Source organism: Panthera uncia, assembly GCF_023721935.1.
Source record: "Panthera uncia isolate 11264 chromosome C1 unlocalized genomic scaffold, Puncia_PCG_1.0 HiC_scaffold_4, whole genome shotgun sequence".
NCBI lineage: Eukaryota > Metazoa > Chordata > Mammalia > Carnivora > Felidae > Panthera > Panthera uncia.
In genome coordinates, this window is record NW_026057585.1 from 86,954,285 (window position 1) to 86,978,116 (window position 23,832).

The 23,832-nt window shown below is 53.4% G+C and overlaps 2 protein-coding genes across 15 annotated transcripts in view; one reads left to right on the forward strand and one right to left on the reverse strand.

Annotated features, from left to right (window-relative positions):
* STPG1 (sperm tail PG-rich repeat containing 1) overlaps positions 1-14,146 on the forward strand; it is a 54,138-nt gene extending 39,992 nt beyond the window's left edge. For 10 of the 12 annotated variants that reach the window (XM_049617802.1, XM_049617799.1, XM_049617804.1 and 7 more), the window contains 3 exons: positions 1,856-2,021; positions 10,706-10,896; positions 12,858-14,146. In XM_049617802.1, coding sequence (XP_049473759.1) covers positions 1,856-2,021; positions 10,706-10,896; positions 12,858-12,934 — 434 coding nt within the window. In that variant the 3' untranslated portion in view covers positions 12,935-14,146. Of the gene's footprint in view, positions 1-1,855; positions 2,022-3,044; positions 3,292-10,705; positions 10,897-12,857 lie in introns of those variants that run through there. The other 2 variants (XM_049617806.1, XM_049617807.1) reach the window with 1 other exon arrangement.
* Positions 14,147-17,915: 3,769 nt separating this feature from the next.
* Positions 17,916-23,832, reverse strand: part of GRHL3 (grainyhead like transcription factor 3) — a 34,504-nt gene continuing 28,587 nt past the window's right edge. For all 3 annotated transcript variants that reach the window (XM_049617793.1, XM_049617794.1, XM_049617792.1), the window contains 2 exons: positions 23,207-23,271; positions 17,916-18,919 (listed from right to left, as the gene is read on the reverse strand). In XM_049617793.1, the coding sequence (XP_049473750.1) occupies positions 18,805-18,919; positions 23,207-23,271 (180 nt within the window). In that variant the 3' untranslated portion in view covers positions 17,916-18,804. The remainder of the gene's footprint in view (positions 18,920-23,206; positions 23,272-23,832) is intronic.

The following is a 23,832-nucleotide window of genomic DNA, read 5'->3' on the forward strand; positions in this document are numbered from 1 at the left end:
AATTTAGGTTGTTTGAAACCGATCACCGATATAAGTAGAGAGGCAGCAAACATCCTTGTAGCTTGCAGCTTGTGTAAAATCAAGAGTATTTCCTTATATTAATTACTTAAAGCGGAATTGCTAAGTCAGAAGCATGTAGAATAGTTAAGGTTTTTTTTTTTATACGTTGGTGGCCAAATTGTTCTTCAAGCAGAGGGATTAGTTTCCTCCTGCTGCTGTGAGGTAACTGTTTTTCCTCACCTTTGCCACCACTGGGTATTATCATTTAAATAAAATCTTTCTAATACGTACCATATTGTTTTCAGTACTTTTGCAATGGAAAAGTACATTTTTATTGAAAACAAAGTCAACTTCACCATGTTTAGAAAATTAGAAATATTTTTCCCGCCCATAGTGTAATTATAATTACTAATTACACTAATGTAATCGCTTCCACTTTTCTGGGTTCCCATCTATTTTTTTTTAAGGTTTATTTATTTTTGAGAGAGAGAGAGAGCAGGGGAGAGGCAGAGAGAGAGGATCCCTGAAGCAGGCTCCTTGCTTACGGCAGCGAGCCCGATGTGGGGCTCAAACCCATGAACCGTGAGATCATGACCTGAGTTGAATTCCGACACGACACTCGACTGACTGAGCCACCCAGGTGTCCCCCACCTATTTTTATTCAGATGTGTCCATTTGTACCTAGACATCATCATAGTATGGGAAATTTTAGGCATTATTGTACTTTTTTTCACTCACCTTTATTTTTCCAAAACATTGCCGTGTGGCTTCTGGTCTCCGTATTTGTTGTGTCCAGGCTCATATTCCACCGGGTCGGGCTGCTGTTCCCACGACAGTACCCCTGGCCTTGGACATTCAGGCCACTTAGCCGTTCTCACACTGCAGTTGCTGCTGTTACGTGAGTCTCTACGCTTAGAGCTTTTCCTGCATGTTGAATAATTCCCTTAATTTCTGAGTAGTGGGTCCAGATGTCCTCAAGGCTTTCGCTCTGCACTGCTGCTTTGCATTTGAAAAACACCTGCACCCACCGGCAGGGCTTCTGACAATTTAGGGGAGACTGCCTTTACTTCCCCCCAGCCCGGGTCATTGTCTTCCTCCTTGAAGCAAGTAAATTTTATTCTCTCTTGGAGCAGGGCATAGTGGGAAAGCACGGACTTTGGAGACAGGTGGCCCTGGGCCCACGTAGTAGGTGCTCAATAAATATTTGTTGATTGCATAATAGTTACTGAACAATGACTATATGCCTGGAACTAAAATATTACTGTTGTTGGAAGAATTATCCTTACCTTATAGCGGAGGAAACTGGGCCTACTTCCTAGTTAGATGAAATGTGGGGGGCAAATTATTCACTATCTCCGAGTCTCCATTTCCTCCTTTTTGGAATGGAGGTGACAATTACCCATGTAGCTGGGCTTCTGTGAGGATTCAATGAGCTAAGTATGTGATGCACATGGCCCATGTTCTCCAAAGGGTATTATTTTTCGGGGCGCCTGGGTGGCTCAGTAGGTTAAGCGGCCGACTTCGGCTCAGGTCATGATCTCACGCTCTGTGAGTTCGAGCCCCGAGTCGGGCTCTGTGCTGACCGCTCAGAGCCTGGAGCCTGCTTCGGATTCTGTGTCTTCCTCTCTCTGCCCCTCCCCCGCTCAAGCTCTGTCTCTCTCTGTCTCAAAAATAAATGAAAACATTTAAAAAAAATAAAAAATAGAGGGTATTATTTTTCAGGCAGCCCTCCCATTTGACCATCTTGGAGTGATACCACCTTATAGTCATTAAATGTATTCTTAGGTGTAAGGTAGTGTTGTTTATTTATTTGGGACGAGTTCCTTACTCTGTTTTAAAATGTCTTTCTTCTTAGGGCATTATAATATCAACGAATCCCTCGTGAAGCAGTCGCCAAAGGTCTTGACGTCTTGTTTTAAATCAAAAACTGGACGTGGATTAAAACTGACATCAACGGGCCCGGGACCTGCTTATTACAACCCCAATGACCACATCAAAATTCTGAAAAAGGCTCTTTTCCCGTGAGTCCTGATTATTCTGATCTTTCTTTTGAAAGGCGGTTCTGGGAAAGGACCCAACGTGAGCAGAAAAGGAAGGGGTGTCACTGCTTGGCAGAACATGGCGCTAGGTCACTCACTCTCCAGGGGCCCTTGTGACATAGTAGGTGCTCAGGAAATACTTGCTGACTGCATGATATTTATTGAGCAACTACTATGCACCAGGAACTTAGCATCCTATTCAACCATCGTAGTACCCCGGTTGCAAGAATTATTATTCTTACTTCATAGCTAGGCTTCAGGGCAGCTAAGGAGCTGCCTAAGTCCACACAGCTAACTTGAAATGCCGCTAGGAATCAGGCTCAGGACTGTCTGGATCTTTCCGCATTCCTCATGATGTTGTGTTTATCCTGGTGCTGACATTATTCTATATTTTTTAAAAAAATTTTTGATGCTTATTTATTTTTGAGAGAGAGAGAGACAAAGTACGAGCGGAAGAGGGGCAGAGAGAGAGGGAGGGGGATACACAGAATTGGAAGTAGGATCCAGGCTCTGAGCTGTCAGCACACAGCCTGACGCGGGGCTCGAACTCACGAACCACGAGATCATGACCTGAGCCGAAGTCGGACGCTCATCCAACTGAGCCACCCAGGCGCCCCGACATGATTCTACTTTTATAACATAAAACCTCTACTGGGGTAGCAGGATATATAGCAGCACGGGGCCGTTCGAATTTTGCACTGATAAGTTGAAAGTCCGGACTTTGGAGTTGGTCAGACCTGCTGGATTTGAACTTCAGCTATGCTGTTTTCATGCTGTGTGACCTTGGCCATGGTACTAAGCCCTCTGAACCTCCAAGGCCTCATCTGTGAAGCAAAGTGGGGACAGTCCATGCCTCATAGTGTTGCTTTCAGATTTTATAATATATGTTTGGCATGTAGCAGGTGCAGAAGGTGACAATATTCACACAAATTTAAAAAGTGAAGCCCAGGATTTGTGTTAGCATGTTTAATATCCGGTGCCTTTAATGTTACTTTCACCTAACAGGTTCGAAGGCTCACAGGGCTTACTTATTCCTCAGTTGGTTCTAGAACTTCTGGAACTAACTGCCAGGTCAGTCTGCCTGTCGCCGTCTGAGGCCTCACCCGGGTATAGTCCTCTGCAGGCAGGATTGGCCACTGGGCGGGCTGACCTGCAGAAGACCCCTCCAAAGAGGTCAGGCAGGTGGTCAGGCTCATACCCACAGTGGGTCAGAAGTCCAGGCAACCCGGGAGACTGACAACATTGGGCATATACTCTGACCATCAGTCCAGGACAAGGAGATGGGGTGGGGGGAGAGGAGCAGGAGATGAACCTTCCGTGCCAGACTTAGGATCTGGAGAAGGGATCCAGACCTCAGATGGAATCCACTGGAGAAGTCCCTTCTGCCCTTCGGTTCTTGGGTTCTGCAGGTTGAGCCTTCACAGGCTCCAGGGCTCAAAACCGGGGCAGGATAGTCTCCAGGAACACGCTCTCTCTGAACACCAGGGACTTACTGCCTCCGGGCTGGCTCAGGGCACCCCTGCACACCTTCCCTTACTGTCCCGACAAAGAGAGTGGGTAAGAGGACAGGCTTCGGAGTCAGCAGACCTGGGCATGAGTCACGGCTCTGTCCCTTTCTTCTCTCCGAGCCTATCTCCCTGTTATGAAGCGGGGATAAGAGTCTCGTCTCATAGGGCTTCTGTGAGGGTTAGACGAGAAATGTTATCGTTAGAGCTGCTGCTGTTCCGTATCCTATAGGCATATGAGCGTACAGGGGACGGCTGCTGCTTGGCACGAGCCGCTCAGGCTCCTAGCTCGAATCTGGAAGCTTCTTTGAGGAAATGGTGAGAAGGAGAGTGGAGAATACTCAGCGTTGAACCGCTTGCCCCAGAGAAGTGCCGTGTGGCCTCTGCTGAAGTTTGAACGAGCGGTTCGGGATAATTCCCATCTCACGGCATTTGCACCTGTTAGTCAACAGGCCCTGTAGGTTTCTGGGTCTGTGCCGGAGGCCGTGGGGGTGCTCGGGTGAACAGGGCACTGTACACGCCTTTAGCTAGGCTCACCTGGGAACAACTCCAGAGCAAGGCAGAGGAGGGGTAGCAGAATGCTGGAGCATATGGCCCCAAGGTTGTGTGGCCACACAGATCCCGAGAGCAGTCTTTCCAGCAGGTGCAGTGCGGTGGTGCTGGTGTGTCTGGGGGTGTCTGGGGATCACTGGCTCTCTGTGGGGCTTTGCGAGTGACAGATGTTTGGTTAGTAAGTCTAGGAAGCACTGCATATGAACCCTGTACCTCTGGGAGCATCACTGTGTGCATGGCCTAATTAAAGGCTCTGAGATGTCCCGACGTAGAACAACAACAACAACAACAAAAACCCAAAACCCTACTACACCCAGTGTCTCTTAAACTTGGGTTCATCCTGGTGAGTAGATAGACCCCCCACTTGGGTTCACCCTGGTGAGTGGATGGTGCCCTGGGCAGGACATTTGGTTAACAGCCCCTATGGTCTAGGTGGCTCTCAGCACCTCCCTCGGCCTTCGTTTCATCATGTGGGAAAAGAGGGGAAGTCTCTTCGTTTCCAACACTCCACGACCCTGTGTTTGCTCACCATGGCATTCAGGAGAGCATATTGGGGGCAGTGAACATAGAACCAGCCTGGACTCCCAAAGGAGGCCCAAAATATATAAACATTAAAAAATGAAATTTTTTCATTAAAAAATTTCATTTTTTAATGTTTGTTTATTTTTGACAGAGAGAGAGAGAGAGAGAGAGAGAGAGAGCAAGTGGGGGAGGGGCAGAGAGCTAGAGAGGGAGACACAGAATCCGAAGCGGCTCCAGGCTCTGAGCTGTCAGCACAGAGCACAAGGCAGGGCTCGAACTCATGAACCACGAGATCGTGACCTGAGCCGAAGTTGGATGCTTAACCACCCGAGCCACCCAGGCGCCCCCAAAATATATAAATTTTTAATTGACATGGAAAGGATGAAGCTGACAATCTGTAATTGTATTTAAAAAACAAAAAGATAAAACTCAAGTGTGCTTTGGGTTAGCCTAAATAAACATCCATCTGCTTATGTTGAATAATGAAGAAATGGGTTAATATAAGGAAAAGATACAGCTGAATGTCGTGGTATGGAGGGAGAATCCAGACTCCTGTCTCTCAAATTGGTGTTCTGTTTCCTCTCCTGTGTCCCTGGAGGGAAGAGAGGGACAGGAGCTGGGGGCCCCCTGCTGGGATCCTCAGGGCCCTGAGAAGGTCTGCGTTGCTTCCTCCCCATCTCTATGTGGCTTCGTTGGGACTTTATCCGCGCTAAGCCTGAGCACATTTAGCTCTCCGGGGCTGCGTGGGGCATCTGAGAAACCTCGCATGTTTCTTTTGGGCAAACACAGGCGTCACACCCACGTGACGTGATTTGAGGCCTGTCCTTATTTGTCTACGATTGCGAACACTTGGCTCCCTATCCGGAGGGGAGGGTCCTAGCCTGCAAAAATAATCTTTCGGCTCTGCTTTCTTGAGGACGCAGAATCGGGAGATGTTACTTATCCCTACAGTTGTTAGTCCCGTGTTCCCCACCAACAAAAGTGAAGCCCAGGGAGGGGAGGGTTGGGTGATGTCCTGGGAATGGTCGGGAGGCCGGCAGGGGGCCAGGCATGGGCCTGTCTTGTCTCCACTCCCCTGGCCCGGCCTGCAGAGCTGAGAATGGGCTGCGGAGGCAATGTGGCCTGGTGGAAAGCACAGGCTCCAAGTCAGGCCAGCGCCCAGCCTCCCAACTTGCCAGCCCTGGGGGCCTGGGGGCGGGGAGGGTTCACCTCACTCCCAGGAATTCAAATTCAACCCTGCAGATGGTGAAATGAACACTTCATAATGTGCTTGCAAGGCTAAAATAATTCACATAACTCACTGGGTCTGGCACACGGTAAGCTTTCCATACATGTAACTTGCGTTTTTATTGAGGTCTGTGAGCGGGTCCTCTGTGCTCACCTGGTGCTTCTTGGGTGGCCCTCGGAGGGCAGATGCTGTGCTAAGGGCTGGCAGGGTGTTAGGATGACCATTTCTGGGCTCCCTAACTGAAGAACAGGGCACAGGTGTCTCTTTGCCGTGGCCACTTTGCCGACTCAAAGCTAAGGGCATTTATCAGCTCCCAGGGGGGTCTTTAGGAGAGAAGTGTCACAGTGATGGCTCAGTGAATCAGGGTGAGTCAGGAGAAGGGCTATTTTGGAGATCAAAACGGTCCCTCCCGGGTGCTGTCGTCAGCAACGAGGGGAAACGCCCACTGACATCTTCCTAACCCTTGATCTACTTCCTGGAACTTTTAAGCCACTGGTTTTGCACAGACACGCTGTCCTGCCACAGCCAGAGCTGAAGAATCAAACCCTGTTGGCCCTGCTCCAGTCTGGGTAATTACGATGACCCACCTAACGTTCCCCTGGGATTTTCAATTAGATATGGGATGCTTCTTCCCAAGCGGCTGTAATCTGTCACCCTCTACCCTGTTAAACAGAGAGTGCATTCCACCCCAGAGGCAACCAGCTGCCCTTTAATGATGAGAAAAAATTGCCCCTTTATCCCTCCCCGACCCTGGGAATCCCCGAGGCAGAGTGAATCGTGCCGGTGCCTGGGAGTGTCCCGAGGGGTCTCGGATGCCTTCCCCCAGTGACCTGCTGAGTCCTCTGCGACATTCATTATTCTCGGGCGATTTGCAAACAGCTCACATTGGAAGCTGCAAACATACTTTAATCCAGTTGTGGCCAACTCAGAGCCTTTGATAGATGTTTTCTTTCTACGGGGCAGGACCCAGTTGGCTTTTATAACTGAGCAATGAGGCTCATAAAAGCTCCGGTCACAATGCACTGAGGGCTGGCCTGGGTTTGATCCAGCCGGACCTTTGTGATCTGCCCAGCCCCACCTCGCCGTGGAGGGAGCAGCCCTGGACGATGATAAAACTGTCAGGTGGGGCGCAGATGTCTGGGCTCCCCCACTTGCTGCAACCTCTCTGTTTTCCCTACAGTTCAGCCAATGTCCTGGGAGTAGGGAGGGGGCCTCAGAGATGAGTCACACGCAGTCCCCTGCCATAAAGAGCTGGGCACATAAAGAGCGTAGGAAACCCAGCACGTTCTGTGCGGAGAAAAGAAGAATGGCTAGAACATCGCGAGGGCTCAGCCACACCGAGCTAAGAGCGTTGACGGATGTCCCCCTTAGTGCCATCCCGGCGCCCCTGCAGGGCACTAACTACTGTTACCTAGAATACAGATGAAGCTGGTGGGGCAGGGAGTGGCATGCAGGTCCAGCTGCCTCCAGATCCCATGCTCCTCTCTGGAGCCACAGGGAGCTCCAGGAAGCCTCTGAGCTCTGGAGCCTCAGGAAGAGAGGTGGGGGAGGGGGAGGGCAGTGGCCACAGAAGTTTCCCAGAAGGACATGAGAAGGGAAGAATGATCAGAGTTTGCAGGGACAGTAGGTGCTCCTGGCAGAAGGAATAGCACGGGCCAAGGCATGGAGTGGCTGAAGACTGAATCTGTGTTGGGTGTTTCTGGAAGGTCAAATGGGAGCAAGGGGCCTAGGGGATTAGGCTGGATTAGGAGTTTTTCCTTCGGCTTCCCTCAGGGTCTCTGAGGGTGGATGGCCAGAAGCAGGTGAACAGCCTAGAAGTCCTGGGTGCATTGAGGGCTGAAGGCAGTCTGGGAGGCTCGGCCTCTGCCTCCCTGTCCCAATTCCTGCCAAATGCAGCCACAGCTCGTGCCTTGTCCGTGCCTTTGCCCCTCCTGTTTCCTCTGCTAGAAATGCCCCCTCCCCCACCTTTTCTACCTGAAGAATTCCCTGCTTACTTTTCAGGGCAAAGGTTATCTCTTCTAGGGTAGATTTCTGGGTTCACTTAGTGGAAATCTCTCTCTCTCTCTCAATGCTGTGTTTTTACCTCTATTCTAACATTTCATGTTTAGAAAAAAATCACATAATAACGCAAGTAAAGAAAACACCAGTTAAACTTCATAACAATCCTGGATGGAAGGTATTATTATCCCCCACTTTACAGGTGAAGAAACTGAGCCTCAGGGAGGCTAGGAGACGTCTCTAAGGACACACAGCTGGTGAGTGGGGAAGTGCAGATCCAAACCCAAGTTTGGGTGCAAAGCCTGTACTTCCTTAAGTTGTCACCAGTCATGACTGTCGCTAGCCGTGAATTGTCAAGGCCTTGGGAGCATTCAGGGTCTGTGTCTTAGCACAGAGCTGCACACGTGGCTGGCACTCTTTGTTTATTTTTTAAGTTTATTGATGTATTTTGAGACAGACAGAGAGAGTATGGGAGGGGCAGAGAGAGAGAGGGAGACAGAAAACCAAGTGGGCTCCATGCTGCCAGCACAGAGCCCGAGGCGGGGCTCGAACCCACGAACTGTGAGATCATGACCAGAGGTGAAACCAAGAGTCGGACACTTAACCGACTGAGCCACCCAGGTGCCCCTGGCCCTCTTTAAAGGTCCGGGCAGCTGAGCTGTCACAGCTGAGCCTCTCCTGGGCACGCTGACGGAGTGGAGGGCACGGGACCACTCTAACCCCTCTGGCCAAGAATCCTGATGAGACACGGGCCCAGCCACCTACAGGCTGTTCCCGGTTAGGAACGTACACACCTCACGGCCTTCTCGAAGATCGGGGCGAGGGCGTGAGCCAGACCGATGGGGTGACCTCATGCAATGGTTGGCTCGTTCCAGCTGCGGCGGTGAGGAATCCAGCCTGTCTCTCAGGGATGCCAGTGACACACTCATCCAATTTCTGGGGGTGCTTTGAAGGGGTGACAGAAGCCAGAACAAGGAGAAGCCAGCTTTTATCTCCGAGGGGAGAAGTGGTTGATCACACACTATAACCAGTTCGCCCATGTCAGCTGGAGGCGAAGAAAGAGGCAATGTTTTCTCTCCTTTTTCTGTGGGCACCTTTGTTCTAAATATAAGCATCCACGCCAGCTGTTCCTCCATTATTAGATGTGAGCCTCCGGCAGATTTACCACGACTTTCAGGGGCCTTCCCTGGCCGGCTGGCCTGCCTCAGGTGACTCTGTGGGGGGTGGGGTGGGGGGCCCTGGCGTCTCCTTCCAGAGGCTGGTCCGTCCTCTAAGACCAAGCAGGAGGCAGTGGCTTCCAGGAGCATCATCATAACAGTGGCCACTTTTATTGAGCACTTACTGTGGGCTCTGCTCGGTCCTTCCATACCTTTCCTCCATTCTTGACCTCCTTATAAAGAGAGGGTGTGATTTCTCCCTCCTGCAGGCATAGAGAGGTCCAGAGGCTTGTCTGAGGTCCCACAGCCAGTAAGTGGGATGACAGGAATTCAGATGCAGGTCTGTGTGACTCTAAAACTCAAAAAGTCCCCTCTGCCATGATGCCTTCCCCAAATTGCTAGGCCCCTGAGACTCAAGTTCTGGTGTTGTCGTTACCGCTCATTTGCTCGGTGACTTAGGGTGACATACTTTCTCTCTCTGAGTGCCAGTTTCTTTAGCACAATAAGGAGGGTGGATAAGACATCTCTAGGTCCCCTCTAGCTCTCCAAGTTTTAAAATGCTCTTGCTTCCAGGGCACCTGGGTGGCTCAGTCGGTCAAGCGTCCAACTTTGGCTCAGGTCATGATCTCGCAACTTGTGAGTTCGAGCCCCGCATCGGGCTCTGTGCTGACAGCTCGGAGCCTGGAGCCTGCTTCAGAGTCTGTGTCTCCCTCTCCCTCTCTCTCTCTCTGACCCTCCCCCACTCACGCTCTGTGTGTGTGTGTCTCTTCTCTCTCTCTCTCAAGAATAAACATTAAGGGGTGCCTGGGTGGCTCAGTCAGTTAAGCGTCTGACTTCGGCTCAGGTCATGATCTCACAGTTTGTGAGTTCGAGCCCCGCATCGGGCTCTGTGCTGATGGCTCAGAGCCTGGAGCCTGTTTCAGATTCTGTGTCTCCCTCTCTCTGACCCTCCCCCGTTCATGCTCTGTCTCTTTCTCTGTCTCAAAAATAAATAAACATTAAAAAAAAATTAAAAAAAAAAAAAAAGAATAAATATTAAAAAAAACTTTTTTTTTTTTTTAAATGCCCTTGCTTCCAAAGATGTCAGCAAAAGGTAAGTGTTATGCAGAGGTCTCTTGATTTCCATTCCCACGTCCTGCCTTGCCAGGAAGATACTTAGTAGGATTCGGCCTGCCCGTGCTGGAATGGTCTCTTGAGATCTACTAGTCTTGGGATGGCAAATCCTTGGAATTCAGGATGCCTCGTCCCACTTCCTGGCCATGGCAGGTATCACAAGTGGATCACCCATGCTCTTTCCTTGGAGCCCACGCGAGGCCGGAGTTCTCTACACGGAGCCCCAGCCGGGCGCCACCAGGTGATCAGAATTGGCACATGTCTGCCCTCTCTGGTTAGTTCAGCGACATCATCCGCAACACCGCGTGCTGCGCTCTCACTGTGCTGGGCGCTGCCCTGACTTCTGTGTTACAGATGCCTCATCCCATTGAACCCCGGCGGTAAGCCTATGAGGAAAGTACTGTGAGAACCGCCACTGCGCAGAAGAGAACACTGAGGCCCGGGGGCCCCCGGCTCCCCGGCAGTGGAGCCACGGCCCTGCCCAGCCGCCCCGACGACTCGGTGCTGGGCAGGTCTCGGCCACGTCTAAAAACAACCGTTTCCCCAGCAGACTGCCTGAGCACCGTCTTCACATTTTGTCTCTTTTTGAAGGAGAAACCCCCTCCTGAACTTCTCTGCCCAGCCTTCGCCCCTGCCCCCGAAGCCGCCTCTTCCAGGCCCCGGTCAGTACGAGATCGTGGACTACAAGGGGCCCCCCAGACACTTCACCTCCAGCGCATCGTTTGTGTCCAACACCAGCCGGTGGACAGCAGCCCCGTCCCAGCCAGGCCTGCCCGGCCCAGGTCAGAGGATTGTTTTAAATGATTGTAAAAACCAAATCTGGAAGTGTTTGTCATTCCTGGGCCATCAGATGTCACTGATTTATGGGATGTTTGCCAAGAAGGTTACAGAGGTTAGAGTCGATCCGGAAGACTTTTAGGCCTGCGCTTTTGGAGTACGAAAGGATTTTCTTTGAGGTGAAAGGACTCTTGGAGTTAATCCCGTCCAGGGGTTCACGACCAATGACCGTGAATGTCCGAGAGGCTCGGAGATGGGATCCGGACCCCCAGAGGGGTCTGTGACCCTGAGACTGCCTGCAGATTTGGAGCATGAAGACATTATTATTATTGTCATTATTATTATTATTTTGGAGAAAGGGGCCATAGCACTTTGTCAGATGGGTCAACAATTTCACCGTTCTTGAAAGTACTTAAATCACTGGCCTGATCTGGCAGAGTCACCTTATCGCTGGGGAAGACCTGGAGAGCACGTCGTGCACTGAGCCACAGTGGGAGAGCGGCGGGGCAGAGCGCCACGCCGTTTCCCCCCTGTGCCCTGTTGTCGTGAAACAAGCCGGGGACTGTTCACCGGAGCAGCTCCCGTGAGCTGTCGGGTTCCGAGCCCTCTTTGCAGATGGCTGAAGCCGCGGGACCCTGTCGCCTCTGGGACCTTCGTGAGAGCTAATAGCCTGAGGGACCTATTCCTGACCTCTTTGTAGCTCTCTCACAGCCCCTTAGCTCTTTGCCCCTCCCTGACATTGGCCGGAGCTGGTGGCGCTGGGGACTAGACAGCGTGTGCTGGTGGGCAGGCGGTGGGGGAGGAGGAAGGCAGAGCCGGGGTGGCTGCTAGGTCTGTCCAAGTCAGTCGTCCAGGGAGCGCTGATGACGCTCCTCCCCTGGGGGACAACGGTGACTTAGCCTGGTGTTACCCCCGGAGGTGTCAGTCTGGTAGGGGAGACACCTTCCCCTCCAAACATACCGGTGAGTAAAACGTAAGGTGGACGGGACAGGGAGAGTCATCCTTATGGCTCCAGCCTTGGAAATGGAACGATAACCAAGTCAAGAAGACTGCAGCGGTTTGACCTTGGGGTCACCTGGTCAGTCCAGGCAGGACCCAGCAGGGTGGGGCAAATGTACTCACGCTTCAATCAAGCAGCGGGCTCCAGAAGGCCTGGGGACCGGTGAGGAGCCTTGTCTGACCCTGTTTGGTCCAGGCATCTAGGAGCTTTTTCTGAGTGTCTGCTCCACGCTGCCCATGGTGGGGGGCACCTGGCACACAGGTGCAGGCCACTTCCTGCTGCTGTGACCACCTGCATCTAGGTGGGCTTCCCGGAGGACTGGCCTGGGAGTGAGCCACATGCCTGCCTGGCCTCCCGTGGGTGCGGATCTGCCTGGACCCTCGTCGGCCGAATCGGCATCAGTATGAGAGTTTCCAGTCACCCCTGTGTGGTCCTGGCAGCTGGTCTCCTACGGAAAGTGCTTGCAGTTGTCAAGGCTTTCGCTTTTCTGGAAATTTCTTTTTTCTTTTTTTTCTTTCCTTTTTAAAACTAGGCTCCACACCCAGTGTGGGGCTTGAACTCACAACCCTGAGACCAAGAGTCACATGCTCTACGAACTGAGCCAGCCAGGCGCCCTTCTGGAAATTTCTGGACTAAAGAAAAACAAAACCCTATCAAGCTGACACCTTGCTTCTTTAAGACTATTGTTTTACTCCTTTTTTTTTTTTTTTTTTTTCCTTTGTATCAAATCTGATCGAAAACTCTTTTGTAAATGTTCTCCTGTTAGGGAGTTAAAGGCTGGAAGCCGGGGTTCAAGTCCTGCCTCGGCTGGGCTAATCCCTTCCCCTCTCAGCCTCCCCACTTGTAAGTTGCAGGGACCCGGGCAGGGGTGCCCCGACATCGCCAGCTCTGATGTAGAATGCCAGGGGCTTGGGCAACCGGCCTTTTCCCTCTTAATACTGTCTTTTTCTCTCTCTCCCCTCACAGCCACGTACAAGCCAGAATTCCCTGGAAAACAGTCCTTTCTCTACAACGAGGACAACAAATGGATCCCAGTGTTGTAGGGACCTCACACAAGCTCGGGGAGAACGCTGGCCACCAGCTGCCTCACCCAGGCTCCCCAGGACGTTCATTCAGAGAATGCCCATCTCGTGTGTGACAGACGACGACTTGGAGGGCAGATCTGCCCCTGCCCCCCATCCCCCGTGGCTGGCGTAGAGCTGGGAGGCTGCGTTTGTCCTTGTCTTGAACTGCCTCCTGGAGATTTGACACCCGCCTCCACCGACTCCAGTGGTTCCCTGAGCAGAAATGAGGGGTGGACAGAGCCCTCCTTGGTTACCTGCCATGCACCTGCCTGTGCTGGGACGTGCAGTCCTCCCCGCAGATGTAAGAGGTTCCTGAAGCTCAGGCTCGAGGGAGAAGGCTGCCACTGGCAGATTCCCCATCTAGAAGCCTGACGCTGGGCCAGGGCTCGAGGTCCAGACTGTACCTGCTGGGTGGACCACACAGGACTGCGGCCCGGGCACAACTCCCATCCTTCACCCTTGGCTTCCAGGAGCCGGGAAGGCCCAGAGGTGCTTGTGACAGACTCAAGGGGGTTGCCTGGGCCCGGGCCCCCAGCTAAGCCTACGCACCTCACCTTCAGGAAGAGCATGGCCCCAGTCACCGTGGTCACTTGTGCTCGGTACCCACCTTCAGGAGAAGGCCACCACATCCGTTGAGTGGCCCGGCATTCAACAGCACACGTGGGCAGGTTGCTGCTGGAGCCAGATCCCTGGAAACAGCATTCCGAGGGAGCAAGGGGGCAGGGAGGCACCGCTTGGTGCCTGCGGGTTCTTTCTTTTACTGGGACTTTCCTATCCCCGGGCCTGGCCTCCGTCTCCTCCCAGGCCTCCTGCTCAAGTTTGACACAGCCTTTGATGAATCTTTTCTGGCCTGCCACGTCCGTTTCCCCCGGCAAGAGGGAGAGATTCCCAAAGAACCAAGGGGGAATAGAAGAAACCACGCATCCCCTCCTTTCCCAAATATTGATGTTGGCGTTCACTTCTGCAAGCGGAAGGCACTGATGCAGCCCCCTCCCCGCTCCCCACGGAGTCCAGGCCCCTCACTCCCGGGGGCCCCTCCCCTGACTTTGCTCTGTGACCAGAGGGTGAGTGGCCTTCCGGTCAGAATGGCCGCTGACTGGCCCCCGCTGTGGGGAGGGGTGGGTGAGAAAGAGGGAGGGAGAAGGATGGAATACCATATCCAATTAAACCGACTTCTTGCGTCTCGCCAAAGCTGGCCTTTTTTGTGAACCTCAGATTCCCTCAAGTGCCCGCTGTGTTGGGACAGGCGGGAGGTGGCCTGAGGCACCTCGTTAAGAGCGATGCCACCTGGACCTGGAGGCGGGACGCCCCGTGCTCCCATCCTGTCAGGTCCAGAGCTCCTTCTCGAAGGTAAAGAGTCAGGTTCGAATTCCAGGGCTCAAGGTCGACACTTGCGGGGGCCGGGCAGGCGGCACATGGGGCAAAACAGTGAGGGGCAGGGATGGGGTGTGGGAGCCGAGGCTGCTGGGCTGAAGGGGCGTCCGACACGGCTCCAGATCACTGGTGCCAGTTCGGCCCACTTTCGACACAGTCTGGGGAATATTTAAAATGCCAGATCTCCTGATTTGAGACGCGGACAACCACACTGCAACTTCGAATTGCTTGCCGGGGCTAAAGGAGACTTCCGCAGGCCGTCAGCTGTCCACTTGGTGCTAGAAGTTCTGGAAGACCCTTTCGAAGTTGTACCTTTCTTTGACCCCAGACTCTTGACAACGGGGCCAGATCCCCGCGCCTTGGTTTTTAGCAGACCGTTGGGCTAGAAGCAGCCGGCCTTGGGGTCCGGTCTCTGTGGGCCCGGGGGTCTCTGTGGGGACATGTATGGGAAAACGAGACAGGCCTCTCCTCCCTCTGGGCAGCTGGGCCGAGCACCGGCAGGTGAATACTGCCTCTCCAGAGGAGACCCCTCCAAGTGGGGTCAGGGAAGAGGGGACTCTGGGAAAAAGAGTGGCAGGGCTGCTCGTGGCCAGTCTGAATCTGTGTTCTGTCGAAGACACGATTGGAGGTGAGGCCCTGAGCTCAGAGGGTCCGTCCTGACCATGTCTAGTCTCTCTAAAGGTGTCGTTTGCCGCTCACAGCTCCATCCAGCCCAGGGATTCTCAAACCCTGGCTGTTATCACTTGGGAGGTGTTACACAGACAGCCTTGCCCAGGCCCCAACCCTCAGAGCTCTGATTTAACTGATCTGAGGTAGGGTCTGGGCCTGGGCATTGGTATCTTTTTTTTCTGTTTTAATGTTTATGTATAATTTTTGAGAGAGAGTGAGAGAGAGAGAGTGTGCGAACAAGCGGGGGAGGGGCAGAGAGAGAGGGAGACACAGAATCTGAAGCAGGCTTCAGGCTCTAGGCTGTCGGCACAGAGCCCGACGCGGGGCTCAAATTCATCGACTGCAAGATCGTGACCTGAGCCGAAGTCAGAGGCTCAACCGACTGAGCCACCCAGGCGCCCCCTGAGCATTGGTATCTTTATTCAAGTTCTTAGCAGGGGCATCTGGCCGGCTCAGTCGGTAGAGCGTGCAACTCTTGATCTCAGGGTTGCATGTTCGAGCCCCACATTGTGCACAGGGATTATTAAAATCTTAAAAAAAGTTCTCAGCGTGATTATAATGTGTGTAGTTCGGGCTAGGATACACTGATAGCTGAATAAAGTATTTTCCAAATTTTAGTGGGCACGCATATCATTTGGATATCTCGTTAAAGGGCAGATTCTGTAGGTCTGCGGTGGGGCCTGAGAGCCTGCATTTCATTTTATTTTTTTTAAATTGAGATATAATTGACCTTATCACATTGTATTCGTTTTAGGTGTAAACATTTCTAACAAGCTGTCGGGCAATGCCGATGTTGCTGGTCTGTGGACCACACTTAGGGTGGCGAGGGTCTCGTAAATACACTTAATTGCTTAACTCTGGCCGTTTGTTGGCCCGTCCGCTGTTTGCCTATTTTCCCTCCTCCCTCCCTGCGCCCTCCCTCCCTCCTTTCTTCTCATTCCGTCACTTATTCATTCATTCCCTTTCCCCCCATCACTGGCAACTTGCCATCTAGGGGAGAGCTACCAGGCAGGGGATGCCCTCCCCACCGGCTGACAGCCACCTTTCCAAAGTGACTCCTGTTTGCAAAGGACTTTCGTTCACTCCTTTTCCCCCTTTTACTCTTTGGAGCAAGAGACAGTCCTAGAATGGCAGCTGTCAGGCTCAGGGGCTGCCCTTGCCCCCTGACTTCTCTGAGGGCAGGGCTGAATTTCCTCAAGCCCTGCAGGGCTCTCTTTGAGGTCCCCACGGCCTTTCTAGGCACCAACGGCCCTGGTCTCATCACATGGTGGCTTTGCTGAGAACTGAGCCCTGGTGGCTGCTGGCCACGTGCGGGTATGGAGCTGCCCGGCTCCCTTCCCGAACATTGCAGCAGGCTATGCACGGGTACTGATTCCTTGTGGATGCTAATTCGGCCAGACACTGCCGGATGACAAAGGCTTCAAGTTCAAGGCCTGTATAATTATGGCCTCTCTAGAGCAGTGGTTCTGGACCTTGACTGCACATTGTAATCACGGGGGTGGGTGGAGTGGTGCTTTAACGAGTTCTGAGGTCTGGGTCCACCCCCAGAAATTCTGATTTAAGTGCTCCAGGGTGGGGTCTGGCCGGTGGGGAGAGGGATAAAAGCTGCCCAGGTGACTCCAGGATGCAAACCAAGGTCGAGAAGCACCACGCGCCCGCTTCCCAGCCTGCTTCTGGGAGGGGGGCGGGGAGCCGGCAGGAAGCTCTGAAGGAAGGACACGAACAGATGCTGAGCACCTCTGGCGCGCGCGGATGTGCCGGCACTCCGCACGCGCTCTGTCCTTCCATCCCCACACGTCATCCTGCTCTCACTTCCCGGGAGGTGGCAGAGCAGCGGTGAGGCCGGGAGTGGACACGGCATCTCCGGATGCCCCCAGGGTCCCCTGAGCAGTGCCGTGCAGGCCATATTGGTGGCTGAGGCCAAAGGAAACATCAGTGATGCTGATCCTGGCTTCAAAATTTTGATTATCTTGTTCATCATGGATTTTTTTTTTTTTTGCCTTTATTAAAAAAAAAAAAAAAGCAACACATTGTGTTGATTTCTCTTGATTACTGAGCTCTTTGGCTCATCGGCGGACCCTAGTCCTGGTGCGGACTCCAGGCAGGGCCGTGGGAATTAGGACCACAGGCTCTGGCTGTCAGAGCTGAGAGTTAGAGGCATCTGCGGTTTACAAACCTTTTAAAAAGTTTTGTTCAGTTTATGGGAAACCCTTACGTGTAAAAGGGGAAAAGCGGGTCTGAAGTCTGGAGGGTCCTCAGAAGCTGCCGCTCTCCCCTCCCCCACCTCGAGGTGGCCTCTGAGACCCAGCGGTGAGCTCTGGGGCTCTAAAGATGATAGTTACAGATGGCCAGCGTAGACCCACGCCCGTCATTTCAGAGCCAAAGAAACTGAGGCCCCGAGGTGGTCGTGCGCTAGGAAGCGGGGGAAGGAGGAAGGAAGGGCAGGTTTGTCGTCTGTTCCCTAGAGGGAATAAAGGCCTTGATTTGTAGCCGTCGTCAATGTCTGTGGTGTAAATGCTCCCCGGGCAACGTCCCAGCATGAGGTCACTGACCGCGAAGCTGGGAAGAGACGGGAGCACCAGCTTTTGTGAGCCGCTGAGTCAGCAGCGGGGAGAACAACGAGGCCCAGAGCGTGGGGGCGGAGCTGGCAGAGAACTCCGGTCACGGTCACGTGGCTCCCAGCCTGGGGCTCCGCCCGCCGGCGCCCGCGGTGGGGTCCTTCCCGGGACTTCTTCGTCTCCGGTCAGTGGTCCTACGGGCTTGACCTTCAACCTGTGGGGCGGCGTGAGACACAGATCTCGACATCAGGCTCCCACTCCCTTCCCGGGGGCACCTCTGCTTCGCCCGTGCCCAGCCCTCGCCACCAGCCTTCGAGCCCAGGTAAAGCACCCTCAGGACAGAGGAGGAGGCGGGCCCAGTCTGCTTTCACCCTCTCTTCCGGGAAGACTTCCATCCACAGAAGGAACAAGTGTAGCGTTTGAAGTAATACATAGGTAGAATTTTATTACTAAATACCACGTGAGTATACAAAATGCATAATTGAATAACAGCTAAAAAAAATAGTCCAAGAATGTGAAATACACATTTTTTGAAATGATAAAAATGCATCCATGAAAAATATAAAATGTTGCATATATATACAATATATACTTATATATATATATAACATAAATGAAAATTGTAAATAAGAAATGTGTACATCAGTGAACAGGCACGGAAGTTATTTTATACAGCAGCCACTCCAATGAATCAGCTCTATTATTTACAACTTGTATCAAGGAAATCCGGGAGAAAGAGAGTGTTTCCACCATGGTAACATTTAAAAGTTGTTTGCATTGAAAATCAAAAGAGTTTTCAAGTTAATTGACCAAAGGGTAAGGGATCCTCAGTCTGAAGTTGATGGAAGGATCAAGAATGCAGGCCGGACAGGAGTCGAGTCAGCTTTGGGAAAGGGGGTCCACTGGCACCATCTGAACGGCCAACCAGGAGATGGACTGAAAGCAGGGTCTTCCGAGAAGGAGACAGGCTATGGGAACGTTAAGCAGGACGACACTCTTTCTGGCTGGGCGGGGGCCGGCAGGAAGTCCAGGGTAGATTCAAGCATGAGATGGGGTTCAGGTCAGGATACCTCCTGGGTCCCTTCCTGACCTTGACATCCGTGGGTCTGTGATGTGTTTTTCTCAGGGAGGGCATTCAAGTAACAGCACTGGGGCATGAGCAGAGGTTGTGTGCGGCATGGGCCACTCCCCAGGGGGCTCCTTGCCTGGAGCCACCCCACGGGGCCTGAGGGTGTGGATGCTTGGGCCTCACAGCTCCTTCAGGATGATCTGAATCTTGCCATCAAGCTCCCCCATGTCCAGCAGGAAGGCGACGTGGTTGCTGTAGTGCTGGATGATGTTGTTGTCCATGTTGACCAAGATTCTGGAAGAGAAGAGGAGATGTGTCTAGGATGTGGCAGGCCCCTTGTTTCAGGGCTGCTGGGTGACAAGGATGACAGTAACGGTTACCCCCTCTTGGGTGCCAACATTTCGGGCACCTCCTGGACTTTCCCTCTGACCGTCAGAACAACAGAGACGGGTATTCACTGTCCCCCGTTACGGCGGAGGCCACGATCCCCAAGTGGCCGAGCCACACCTCCAACCACGGCCACCGCTGCGCCAGACCACCTCTCCTAATACACACGAGCGTGGACACTTCGAGCGGCTGACGTGAGATGTGTGGAGGATGCGGTGTCCCTTGGTCACCAGGCCGGACCGAGGACTCGGGCACAAAGCGAGAGTTCGAGCACAAGAGGTGTGGTGGGTGGACCAGTGTGGTTTGGGTTCAGTGGGAGGCTGCATTGTGTCATTCGGATGTGCCCGCCTGAGCCAGAGGCGGGTGCCACACGGGTGCCCTCTCAGTTCCACCCCCACGAAGCTGCCATCTCACAGATGGTACAAGAGACTTGAGGGGCTCCGTCCTCTCTCCCCACACCCTCCAGGCAGGGACCTGGGCCAACCCGAGCGGGACCAAGCCTCCGCGCCGTGGGCCTCCGCAGAGGGTCAAGGCCACGGTGTTAGCCAGAGGACACCCCTCTGGCTGCTGCCTCCCCGATGAAGAGCCCGGCAAGACGTGACCTGACCTGACCACACCAGCTTCCCTTTGTAACGGAGTTGAGTGTCTGCAGCCACTCGTCCATCCACCCCACTAGCGTTTGCCAAGGCCGTTCCGTGTGCAGGGCCTGCGCCCAGCAAGAACAAGGGCCACACGGAGATCCTAGAGCCTGCCCTCCAGGAATTCAGAATCTAGTAGGGCCCGAGAAAATGACTCTTTGTAACCCTATTACTCCAGTGGGTAGAGGGGGAAGCTGAGGCTCAAAGAAGCACAGGGGTCACACAGTTAATAGATGGCAGAACTGGACTTGAATCCAGACTTCGGTTTCTTTCTGCTGTACCGGTTTTTTAGAAAGAAAAACAAAAACCCTATGAATGTAAGTTAGGAAGTGGCATATATAAGGAAGGCAAAATCCAGGGCTGGGAAAGAGTTTAGATGGCCGCAAGGTTATTTCAAGTGGGGCGGGGGGCGGGGGGGCGGAGTCGGGGGGGGGGGGCTGAGGATCTCACGTTACTGCTCCCTGCTTCCGGCAAGTAGCTGTTGGCTTTCCAGGGGAAGCTCCGGGGAGGCGGTAGCCTTGTCCCCATCGTCCCCGGGTCTGGAGGATGGAGGCCTTACAGAAGCAGCGAGCCTAAGCCTATGGCCTGTGTCGGGCCGTCTCTGCAGACGCTGCTGCTTCCAGCAAGGAGGTCTGGGCGCAGGCTGCCAGGCCGGAGTGCTGACTGCCAGTGTCTCATTACGGCGCCCCCCTTCCTTAGGTCCTGTCAGCCGTTCCTTCCTTTCACAGAGGGATCCTCGTCCGGGGGCTGCAGGCTGGGAACAGACCGGAGGAGGCCGGGCCTGGGCCAGAGGGGTGAGCGCTTTGCTGGCAGCCGGGTGTGTGATTCAGATAGTGGTATTTACTGGGGGCTTCTAGATGCCAGGCCCTGTGTGCCTTACGTGCATGAACTTGAAGGCTGCCTCCCTCCCACTCCCCTGCCGGGCTCCCCGCGGGCCCCGAGTGCACACCTACACACAAGGGATCCCAGGCAAGCCCTCAGACCCCTTCCCTTCAGAGGTCAGTGACAACCGGGCCCTAGAGGCAGGGCTTGTTGGGAACCACTGTCCCAGAATGTGGGCCTCTTGTCCCTTGCCAGCTACTAGCTGTCTTCTGTCCTGGTTCCCCTGAAACGCTTGGCCAGCTGCCGGGAAAACAATGTATTTGTTAATCTTTCAATCACTCAGTGGTGCTTGTAAAGCTGATTGTATCTACCTTTGTCCAGGGGACTCTCAGGAGGGTTCTGTGCAAATAAACTAGGCCATCGATTAGAATTTTCTCTCTTCCTCAGAGGAGGTGAGTCTGACGCTGAGGGAGGTGGAAAATGGGCCCGGCATCTCCTCTCCCCAAAGCGTTTTTGTGGACTCTTCTCATTTAAGCATCTCAGAGGATGCTAGCTCTGAAGTGTTCATGATTGCGGGTGTGGGGGGTGTAGGGGGCTTCTGAAGGGCTGCTGAGTGATGCCCTGGGCTACGGGGTTAGGCAAATACAAGACTTGGCCACAGTCTTTGTTTGCACATCACTTGGCAGTTAGAGGAACAAGCAGGAGGCGAGGTAAAAAATGGGTGCATGCACAGGCTGGAGACAGGCCGGGATTCCTTCTGCTGGTTACGAACTACTCTGAACCTCAGTTTCCTCATCTGTAGAATTACAGATAATCACACCAAACTATGCCTGGGACTCATTTAGCCCAGCACCTGGCACACAGGACGTGCTCCACACGTGGACGCTATCATCTACCACGGGGGCTGGGGCATCCTCGCGTGTGTACCCCCACGCCCAAATCACACCGACACGTTTCCTAGCCCCTCAGCGCAGCCTGCAGTGGCATCCGTCAGGGAGGCTGGTGGCCCAGGTGCCGCTGCAGCTGGGGGGGCGTGGGCACTGGCACCAAGGGGAAGTAGGGCTGGGCTTGTCTGGGCAAAGCAGGGCCTGCCCTCTGCTAGGAGGTGGATTCTGTCCCAGAGAACATGTGAGCCCCAGTCTGAAACCGAAACTTGGAAGAAAAAAGCCCACAAAAAACCCTAGGTGCTCATACAACCAAAACCCAACGGGTCCTTCTCCAGGGGCTGCAGGACCGCACCCCCCCCCCCCCGCCCTGCCCTTCTGGGGGAGGCTGCTGGGAACCAAAGAGGAGGGAGGGCTAGAGGCCAACCCCTGGGCCTGACTGGACGGGGCCTCAGCCTGGGAACAAAACCTGCCTGGCTTTGCAAAGCCTTCTAAAAAGGAAAGCCCGTAGTCAGTGGCCACGGGGCGATGCCCAAGCACCTTCCAGGGCCGCTAGTAAGTGTAGCTGGAGTTACACCATCTAGAGCAAGAGGATGGGGTCTGAGCTGTGGGCAGAGGGCTGGGAGTGGGTCCTTTGGGCAGGGAATGGCACTGACAGTTCCTCACTAACCCGAGGCCCCAGGCTGGGCAGGTGCAGGGACTCAGTTCACAAGGGCTGTGAAGGTCCAGCTCACTGGCTCTGACCACGGGACCCAAACCTGGGAAGGCAGTCACCACATGGCCCTCCATCTCCCCTTGCCAAGGGATCTCCCGGGCAGATAGCAAAGGGTGCTGTGGTGTTTAGCACTAATCCCCAGGAACATATGGAAGGTCCCGCACCGCTGGACCCTCTGCAAGGTAAAGCTTTATTCTCTGCTGCCTCATCCAGACCTGAGCGGGAGGCCTGGGGAGCATCCCCGGGGGGCTCCCTCAAAACCACATCAACCACTACCCCCTTTCCAGACTCATCAGCAGCTTTGCCCTTCTGGGGCCCCCTGACTCGGCCTGTGGCCACATTGCTGGGCCCTTCTGCCTCCACGCCATTACTCTGCTGCTCCTGCTCCTGGATATTCCTTATCACCTCCAAGCCTCAATTTCCCCATCTGTGAAGCATGGGTAATGGGTATCTACTTCATAGTGTGGCTGTGAGATTTAAGTGAGGTACTCGTAGCCCAGTATCTGGCACATAGTCAAGTGAATGGTGGTCACTATCATCATCGTTACAATCAAATCACTTGGCTATCCAGCAGCCTCGGAACTTGGACCTGGGTCTTCTGATCTTTGAACCTGCGCTGCCCCTCCACCTGTGGTCTCTACAAAGACCCTTCCATCAGTCTGCCACGCCTTTCCTTCCTGGTGGTGTTCAATATCCGGTCTCTGCAGGTGGCCTTGCCTGATTGGGGGCTTTCCACCCAACCCCACACCCCTCATCCTTTCCACGAAGCCAAGTACAAATGCTGCTTGGCATGGGCCAGGCAGAGCACGCTTGCTGGGAGCTCCCAGAGCCAACACTTTTAGAGGGAAAGGGGCAGGGGCGCCTGGGTGGCTCAGTCGGTTGAGCATCTGACTCTTGGTTTCGGCTCAGGTCATGATTTCACAGTTCGTGGGTTTGAGGCTTGAGTCAGGGTCTGCGCTCATAGTGCAGAGCCTGCTTGGGATTCTCTCCCCACTTTCTGTCTGCCCCTTCCCTGCTCACGTGAATTCTCTCTCTCAAAAATAAATAAATATTAAAAATTAGAATAAAAAAATAAAATAGAGGGAAAGGGGCAGCACAGGGCGAAGGGGGAGGGAGAGCTGTTATGAGCACTTACCCCCGCTTACATTTCTTGTAGACTTTGTAAATGTTCTCTTCAGGGAACCCATACTTCTCAGAGATCTGGAAGAAAACAGTAGGGGATGTGTTGTCTGCTGCCCAGACTGGATCCATTCCAGCCTTTCATACTAGGACTTTTTATTTCCTGACTCTGAATGTAACATACATCCATACTGTGGAAAAATCCAGAGAGGACAATTTCAATAGTCCCTAATCCTGTTTCTCAGAGATAAACGCTACTGACATCTGGGTGTGCCCTTCCCCATCTTTTGGCCATGTGTACAGATCTTTTATGTTCCACCCAGACAGCTTTATAGAACTGTTTTTAGTTATCACTGTATGTTATGAGCCTTCCCGCATCACAACAGGCTCCTGAAAAACTGCATGTTTAGTGGCTGTAAAATACCCCAAAGAGCAGCCTCCAGGTCCCCAACCTTCGCCTCTAGTCAGAACCACACTGTTCCAGCGGGTTCCACTCACCAGCTGCCGACTTCGGGCAAACTAGCTGGGGAAGCCGGTCGAAGCGCCTACCTCACAGGGGTGCTCACGTGACCAGTCTGGCCCGTGTAAAACACCTGGGTCGGTTCCTGGCGGTGGAAGGCCTCCATCAATGCTCACTGTTGT